The 9,628-nt window shown below is 38.9% G+C and overlaps 1 protein-coding gene across 1 annotated transcript in view; it reads right to left on the reverse strand.

The window, feature by feature from the left end:
• The window catches only part of ITCH (itchy E3 ubiquitin protein ligase), a 91,625-nt gene that overhangs the window by 10,110 nt on the left and 71,887 nt on the right, over window positions 1-9,628 (reverse strand). The window contains exons 17-19 of the mRNA XM_006876880.1: window positions 5,801-5,921; window positions 4,997-5,101; window positions 3,727-3,823 (exon numbers count right to left, since the gene is read on the reverse strand). Of these exons, the coding sequence (XP_006876942.1) occupies window positions 3,727-3,823; window positions 4,997-5,101; window positions 5,801-5,921 (323 nt within the window). The remainder of the gene's footprint in view (window positions 1-3,726; window positions 3,824-4,996; window positions 5,102-5,800; window positions 5,922-9,628) is intronic.

A 9,628-nucleotide genomic window follows, 5' to 3' on the forward strand; every position in this document is an offset into this window, starting at 1 on the left:
TTCATTTTTGACAACTTCTAATTTTCCCAGATTCATACTTTGTACATCCCATGTTCTGATTTTCAATGGATGTTTACAGCCATTTCTCTTCATTTTGATTTGTGGACCATTAGCAAATGATGGTTCTGTGAGCTTTTCTCTACTTGGAGGAGGCATTTTTTTCTCCAGTCGCATTCTGAGTGCCTTCCCACTTTCCAGTCCTGTATCTGACAATGTTTCTCTGCTATTCATAGAGTTTTCAGTGACTAGTGATTCGGAAGTAGTTTGTCACTCTTTCTTCCTAGTCTGTCTTTGTTTGGAAGCTCATCTGAAACCTGTCCACTATGGGTGACCCTGCTGGTTATTTAAAATACCGGTGGCATAGCCCTCAGAATCACAGCAATTCAAACCACCACAGCACGACAGACAGGCAAGTGGTGGTTGCGTGGTTGCTGTTAAATAGGAATCTCCTTGTGCTAGGGCCCTTAAGTCTGGCTCAAAGGCGGGATTTCTGTCCTTGGATGTCAATCAAGAGGCAGAAGCGCAGCAGGGGCGACTGGGTTGTAGTGAGACGCTTTGGGCTGAGCTTGTGGGTCTCTAAGTTGGTCGAACCCGCCTCAAAGTCATGATCCAACGGTTAGGCTAGGAAGGCACTCTTGCGTCCGGGGTGAGTAGGACAACCTGGCCGGCCCTTGCAGTCTCTTCCCACTAGGCAGCGTCTCCCTATCAACCTGGTCACCAGACACCTCTCACCCCGCCGCTCTGTGGTCTAGGATTCATTTAACACCTCCACCAGGTCTGCGCAGTTGTCGTACATTGTTTAGCCGCCACCCTCCATGATAGAAGTAGTTACAAATATCTAATTATATCTTTTAATATAGCTGTTCTTCAAATATTCATGTACTTAAAATATCTATTATTTCATTATAAATCATTTCTTTCTCCCTTTTTTATTATTTTGTTGTTAGGTGTCACTGAGTCAGTTCCAATTCATAGTGGAACAACAGAACAAAACCCTACCCAATCCTGTACCATCCTCACAATTGTTGCTACATTTGTTTTTGCCACATGTATCAATCATCTCATTGGGGGTTGTTTTCTTTTTCTCCAATCCTTCACTTTACCAAACATGATGTTCTTCTTCAGGGACTGGATCTTCCTGGTAACATGTCCAAAGTAGGAGGACAAAGTCTAGCCATCCTGGCACCTAAGGATCATACTGGCTGCACTGCCTTCGAGATGGATGTTCTTCTGGCAGTCCATGGTAATTTTAATATTCTTCTCCAACACCATATTTCAAATGCAACAATTCTGCGGTCTTCCTTAATCATTATCCAATTTTCATATGCATATGAGGCAACTGAAAATATCATGCATGGTTTGGGTCAAGTACCCTTTCGTCCTCCAACTGATATCTTGCTCTTGACACACTTTAAAGAGGTCTTTCTTATGCAACAGATTTGCCTAATGTAATACATCATTTGATTTCTTGACTGCTGCTTTCATGAGTGTTGACAGTGGATCAAAGCAAAATGATGTCTTGACAACTTCAATCTTTCCTCCATTTATCATGATGTTATTTATTGGTCCAGTTGTTATCACTGGCAGTGGTGGTGTGCCGTGGAGTTGGTTCTGACTCATAGCGACCCTGTTATAGGGTTTCTGAGGCTGTGAATCTTTACAGGAGCAGAAAACTTCATCTTTCTCCAGCAGAACTACTGGTAGTTTAGCAATGCTGACCATAAGATTACCAGCCCAACTCATAACCATTACACTTAGTGCTAAATATTTTTCTTAATGTAGGTAGGTAGGTTTCACCTGTCAATTTCATTTTAGAATATTAAAGTGGACACTGTATTTGTTACAAAACAGAATATTGGATCTGATATGATTCAACATAAAGAATTATACACAAGGGGGCTTTCAAAAGTTTGTGGAAAAATTCCATTATCTTTCAACCTATTTTCTTATGAAATCTTTCTCATGAACACCCTTGTAAATTTCTTCTGCAACTTTCCAATGGGTGGAAGGCTAAACCAGAGATTTTTGCCTCCTAGTAGTATCCTTCTGTATTGTTTTAAACAGCTTTAATTCAATCTACGGGATAATTCATTGAACAGCAAGGTTGGTTTGAATTGCAAGGCTGGTGGTTAAAACTCACCAGCTGTTCCTCAGAAACCCTATACAGCATCATTATGAGTCAGAACCAACTCTACAGCATTTAACAACAACACAATCCCAAATGAGTCCTGATGTGGCACTCTAAGGATAAGTACTAGACTGCTAACCACAGGGGAACTCAATGTATTTTGGGGTATCAAACATTCCTAAAATGATGTTTCAGCATTTTAGTTTATTGTTCTGTTCAAAAAGTTTCCAATATCCCCAAGTTAATATCCAAATTCTTTTGATCTGCTTTTACAGTCTTAGTTAAACTGGTTTCATACACTGTATAAAGAAATTTTGTGCTTAGTTCTGTAATACTGACCTCTGCTTTAGCTATGCATAGTGTTCCACAAGGATGTCTTCGTACCTTTATTTCTTTATATCCCTCTGCCTATAATATTCATTGTATATATTTATAGACTTGTTCAAGTCCATTTTTCTTTAAGGCCCCCTTCCTGACTATTCTAATGACAATCATCTTTCCTTTATTTTAATTATTACAACATTATTTTAATTATTATAATGTTTACTGTATTTAGTATATGCTTAGGAAATCACACTCTTTCCTGTGTATCTTTCTATGGTACTGGAATAATTTTGGTATTAAAGAAATACTTGAATCTACTTCTTTTTATTTTTAAGGGGCTCTGGTAGCGTCGAGGTTATGAATTGGACTCCAAACTACCTGCTGTTCCATGGGAGAAAGATGAAGCTTTCTTCTGTCATACAGATTTACAGCCATGAAAACCCTATACAGGGTCGCTATGAGTCGGAACCAATTCTACGACACATAACCAACCAACCAAAATATTTTTTGTGTGTTCAGCTGCAAAATAAATATTCTCATGGTCACTCATTTTAATACAACACATATTCTCATCAGTGCCTACAATGTAACAAGTACTCTGTTCAAAAATTTTAAAATGATGAAGATATGAATAGAGGAGTCCTGGTGTGGTGCTGTGGGTTAATGCGCTAAACTGCAAAGTTGGTTTGAACAGCAAGATTGGTGGTTCAAGCTCACCAGTCACCCTTGGAAACCTGCTAAACCCTCTACAGGGTCACTATGGGTCGGAACTGACTCTATGGCACTTAACAACAACAACTTATCAAAGATTCCCTAGAAACAGTGGCAAACCCACCATTAAAATACAGTATGATACAACAAGTATTGCCGGTTTCTCAGGAGAATCCTGGTGTGGTGCTGTAGGATAAGCACTGGACTGCTAACTGCAAGGTTTATGGCTCAAACCTACCAAGCACTCCTCAGAAACCCTAGACAGAGTTGCTATGAGTCAAAACTGATTGCATAGCACTAACAACAACAACTCAGGAGACACTGAAATGTTAGTCAAAAGACTGAACGAGCAAGCAGCTTTCAAGAGGACTGCTAGACTCCTGAGGTGAAATGTGAGAGTATCCCAAAGATCAAAATTTCTACAAAGGTATAGACTACAGAGCGATTTAAGTTCACATACATCAACTGTGACTAGTTAGGTAAATAGTTTATTCTTGAATGTTTCTATAATGGCACTAAGATAAACAAGTTTGTATATATGAAAGGTGATGCTGTATACATACCCATGAGGTCAGCAAATCCTCCAACGGGCAATCGGCAAGTTCCAGTTACAAACTGCAGAAGCCTCATTCTCTTCTCATTATCGATTTCTTTGACAAACTATTAAAAACACATTTTAAGAAATATGTAAATCTTATGTTATGTTTAGCATCTTAAAATAGAAATAGAAATAATTTCAAACTTTAAAATGATACCTGGTGTCATCTGTACCAGATAATGACTGCACCCAAGACTGTGGATGTAGGATCATTTTCATGTTTATCAAAGCATCACCTATCTTCTCCTATATACATTTTAGGACCACATCCTAATAGGGCCCAAGAGTTACCAATCTTGTACAATTTCAAGATCAGTTTTTCCAGTCCAGCTCATCCCTTTCTCTACCTAGACTTATAGTCCTAGAGTACATTCATGTAGTGACATAAAGCACAGCGCTTCATCTGGAACAGAATTTTTAGTTAAATGAACTAATAAAATTAAGCTCATAAAACATTAATCCAGATACAATCAATAACTACCTTCCCTCCCTCATTGTCCTTGAGGTTTTAGAGCAGCGATGATGGCCAGAATTATGTGGCTTTTATCTCGTACCACTCTTGATTCAAATATTAGCTTTCTAAAAGAAGCTTGCTAACCTGTAGCATTTTTATAGGACAACTCTTTTGGTTCCATCAAGTAAATTTTGTAAAGAACAATTTTTAACCTACTATACCGTTAATTATTTAAAAATACTAATCCTATTTTTACAGAAGCTCAGTCCACCTTTGAGTTACGCATACGAATGTCTTTACAGGCACACATGACATTTTTTTAAAAGATACCTTATGATTCCAAATCAGGTTTGTACTTGTGCCTTTTGAAAATTAATTCTTAACAAGTATATAAATGATGGAAATGACACTTCAGACAGTTTTATAAAATTATAACATGTAGATAAAACGCAGGTGAATTTTATCATCTGGAGAGCTGGGCATAAGGAGTAAGGTGTGTTGCTTACTTGGCAAGTCTTAAAAAGATGCTATTACAATCTTTATATGACATTATTTATAAGACAATCTATTTGTGAGACATAATCTACTTAATGTCTATGAGGGAGCTTCAAAAATGTGCATGGAAAAATTTTCATGTTCCCACAAACTTTTGGAAGCATTATTGCAGTGTACACTGTGGAGCTTGCACACATTGGTACTTTTTGTTCTGTGACTCATTTCCATATGTGACATGCAATTTCTAAAGAAACATACTGTCTCCCAGTAGAAATAAGAAACAAACCTGCCAAAACCACATGATTTGCTTGCTTGTCCTGGTGTAATGACGGTAGATGGCATGTCTTTGCCAGTCATTTAAATCAATTTCTTGCATTCCACATAAAAGGACCTGTAGATATAGAGACAAATTTTTATTTTTGTAACTTGAAAAAATACTAGGTATGGATAAGAAAATACTAATATCAAACAGCTTTCAAAAAACAAATTGCTCAGGAGGATTCAGCTTGTCAACTGCATTGTTATCTCCATTATACATGAAAGTGTGTGGTGTCTAGTTTATAGTAATAAATATATACCAAATATATGCCAGGAAGCTTAAAACAATCAGGAGGGAAAATCCTATTACCTTTTGATTCCATTTCCCATGCGCCTTCTGAAGCCCCCCTTTGTGTGCAAAAACTCAGAGAAATGTATCACTCATCATAGAGAATCCCTCATGGTGGTGGTGGGCCATCAAGTTGGCTCTGACTCAGTGACCATGGACAGGGTATCCAAGGCTGTAAATCTTTACAGGATCACAAAGCCTCGTCTTTCTCCCACCAAGTGGCTGGTGGTTTCGAACCACTGACCTTGGAGTTAGCAGCCCAACTTGTAACCCACTATGCTACCAAGGTTCCTTGAGCAATAAATATTTTCTTTTTTGAAGGATTAATGCTGTTCATTTATCTTTGGATAGATAACATATTTTAACCACTGGAATATGCCAAAGCATCCTGTCAGCATAAACACTACTATTGCCACTGGACAAATGGTATCTGAAGGCAGTATACACTAGCATGCTGCAGGAAGAAGAAGAAATGTTTGTTACCTCCAATTCTTTTGCATCAAAATACTGCAAATACTGCTGAGGAAGTATTTCATTGAAGCCCTCAAAGAAAGCTTGTGTCTGTTCTTCAACACCACGAGATAACCTCCATTCAGCTACCATTCTGGAAAGTAAAATTAAAAAAGCCATCAGAAAGTTTAGAGTTTACCTGAACAGTTCTGTGTATAAAAATAATTTTAACCATGTTTATTACTATAAAAAGCCTCAACTATACACAAAAATTATAGAAAATACTACAATGACTCCCATGTAAACATCTCCCAGCTTCAATACTAATTGTACTAATTGCCCATAAACTAGATAGCATTTCAAATATATTTCAGCATATGATTTAAAAAAAAAAAAAGTCCACTTCTAGAAAACAAACAGTACCAGTATCATAACAAAAAAAGAACAATTCCTTAATGTCAAACATTCAGTGCTCAAATTCTACTGACTGATTCAATCTTTTTTTAATTTACTGTTTAAATTAGAATCCCAAAAAGTTCACATGATGAAATATGAAAAGAAGTTCATATTTCTTTTACTTTATAGGTTCTCCCCTTCTCTCTATCTTTTAAAATGGAAATATCTTTAAAATCTAGTTGTACCTATATGTCAGTTCTGACACATAGCGACACCAAGGAGCAGCTAGTAGGTTTGAACTGCCAACTATGTGGTTCGCAGTCCAGTGCTTATCCTACAGCATGACACCAGGAATCTATCTAGTAAACATCTAGTATATCTTTGTTGTTGTTCAGTGCTGTTGAGTTGGTTCTGACTCATAGTGACCCTTGCAGGATTTCCAAGGAGCAGCTGGAGGGTTTGAACTATCAACCTTGTGGTTTGTAGTCCAATGCTTACCCTATAGTGCTAGATCAGGAGTCCAGTATATAACTTAGAAAAGGTAAAATCATAAACTGATTTTTTCCATTTTGTTACAGAGTATTTTTTTAGAGTCCTAAAGCTTTACTGTAAATGCTAAAAACTCAGAAAAATAGTAGTGAATGTTGTATCAGATTGATCCTCCTAGAAATAACAATGATAAATTATCAGAAAATTATAAAAAACAATTTGAAGGCATCAGGGAGAAACCAAGAACAAGCAGAAACTGGAGACAATAGAAAGGAGGTTAGCAAACAAGAAGAGATCCCCATTTAATAGATTTTACTTTTGAGGGCACTTCCCAGTTTACACAACAGTACATGGGAATATGGGTCAACCAGAAAGCAATAATCTTATTAGGTTGGGAGTATGAAGTAGACAAGACAACTGGTAGAAATCTCCAAAGAGAATAAGGATACAGAGAAGGAGCCACCAAATGTGTATACAAATGTACGCCAAAGCCTTGCAGTTGTAAAGTGTCACAGAGTTAGTTTCAAATCATATGACCCTGCATAGGGATTCTAAAGCTGTAAATCTTTATGGGAGCAGAAAGCCTCATCTTTCTCCTAAGGAGCAACTGGTGGGCACGAATCACCAACCTTGCGAATTTCAGTACAATACATATCCTATAGAGTCACTGCTCTCCTGTCAAAGCTTTACTGGTTCCTAAACTGAACATATGATAAGCACTGGAGTGTGAACCACAAGGATGATGGTTTGAGCCCACCAGCTGCTCTGTGGGACAAAGCTTACCTGCCCTCCCCCCCGCCTACACACACACACAAAGATGTGCAAGCCTCGGAAATCCTACAAAGGGTTGCTATGTGTCGGAACTGACTTGTTGGCACTTAATAATAAGGATTATAGACTGCAAAAAAAACTGCAGAAAGCAACAACTGGAAGTTTCTACCATGCATAATACATTATAAATCAATCAATCAATCAATCACCACTTGGAAAATGTAACTGGTCTTGGTATGGTGCTGTAGGATATGCACTTGACCACAAGGTCAGTGGATCAAACTCACCAGCCACTCCTTGGAAACCCTATACAGGGTCGCTATGAGTCAGAACCAACTTAACACAAGTCAAGAGGAAGGTGTATATAATAAAGCTCACTAAAGACTCAAACATTTAAAATAGTTTTTTTTTAACAAATACCTTAAAGCAGTAATTTTAAAACATATTAACACGAGTAGATATATGCACATCAATATTCATAGCAGCACTATTTACAATAGCAAAAAGATGGAGACAGCCAAAGTGCCCATCAACTGAAGAATGGATAAACAAACTGTAGTACACACACACAATGGAATATTATGCTACCCTGAAGAATAACAAGGAAGCTGCAAGCCACTGCATAACATGGATGAACCTTGAGGACATTATGTTGAGTGAAATTAGTCAGTCACAAAAGGAGAAATACTGCATAGGACCACTACTGTAAAAGTCTAAGAAAAAGAAGGGGATGGGGATTTTTGCTGGCTATTGGGATGTGGGGGTAGGGTGAGGGGAGGGAGGGGAAGGTGGAGCACAAGGTAGAGAACAGACACAGGATAGTTTGGGTACTAGGGAGGGAGGCAATTCACAAGAAGGGGGAGGAGAATGGAAGAACAGCGGATAGGAGAACAATTAGGCAGGTGTGCATGGGCTAAGTGACAGAGGTAAATAATGATATATGCACAACCTTGGAACAACAGGGCTCTGGGATACAGGGATTGAGACATGGTTGGAATGGGGGAAAAGGAGGAAATAATGTTAAGATGCTTGGCTGTCTTTTGAATCTTGGTTTCCCTTGTGTACTATTATAAAATAGACACTTGAGGGGGAGAGAAAGGAATAGCCAGAAATATCACCATAGAAAGCTTCTAAGTCTGTCTTCTGCCTATAACTGATTAGAATACCTAAAATGGGGCTACAATGTGCCCAGTGAAGGAGGCTTCCTGTGGAGTCTCTGCATTACATAAGACCATAGGTGGAATCCTGAACAGCATCTAGAATCTTCAGAGGTGGTAAATTTCCACTTGAAAGGACAAGCAGACCAGCCTAGAGTGGCTAGAAGAATAGAAGACACTTCTTGAAAGAAAGACCGACAGGAAAAATACAAAACAATAATGGCAGACCGACTGCTTACTACAAGAACAAGCAAGTTGCTCGCCCAGGAGACATCAAGGGAAGTGTTTGGGACCCTCAGAGCAAACCCCCTTCCAAGGCTAAGACTCAATGGGAATACACGCTCTAATTGGTGACCATGTTCATCACCGTTAAGGGGAAGGGAGGGAACAACAGCAATGAAGCTGCGAGCTAAGACCTACCATGTTCAATAGACTCCTGTAAACCCGGGTAGAGACCTGGTTAGCCAGCAGTGTGGCAAAACCTGGGGACTCTTGGGCCCAGAGTCAGCGACCTAGCCACAGAGGACTAGAGTGGAGAGTGAAGCATCCAGCTGATAAGAAGAGAGGGCATATGCACAAGAACATCCACACTTGGAAATAATACCCAGTTGACCTGGCTTCAATGACTGGATGGTCAGAGCTTAACTAGAAGAAAAAAGAAGAGGGAAAAAAAAAGGAGTAATCTGATACACTTTGATGAACTTCACCTACACCTATGGATGCAGTAGCTCAAAAACGCGAACAAATCTTTACAGCAAGGATCATTCCCACCCCCTCCATATACAGAGTAGACAGGACTGGGCAACTTGGACATTGGCTACCCAAAATGAGGGGGCGGGGGGCTACAAAGGCAAGAAGTGACTGCCTTCCTTACAAGCTTTCAAGAGAGAATCTATATCCAGAGGGTGTGGAGGAAGGTAGAATCTCCACTGAGTAGTATCCAATCTGTCTAGGTGGGGCTGATGAAAGGAAATGTGGATAGGTCTCTTGTGATACAATAGCTAATAATTGTTATCAGGACTGATTGTGAGGGTTGGAAATGTAAAGG

This window comes from Chrysochloris asiatica, unplaced genomic scaffold, assembly GCF_000296735.1.
Source record: "Chrysochloris asiatica unplaced genomic scaffold, ChrAsi1.0 scaffold00423, whole genome shotgun sequence".
Taxonomy (NCBI): Eukaryota; Metazoa; Chordata; class Mammalia; order Afrosoricida; family Chrysochloridae; genus Chrysochloris; species Chrysochloris asiatica.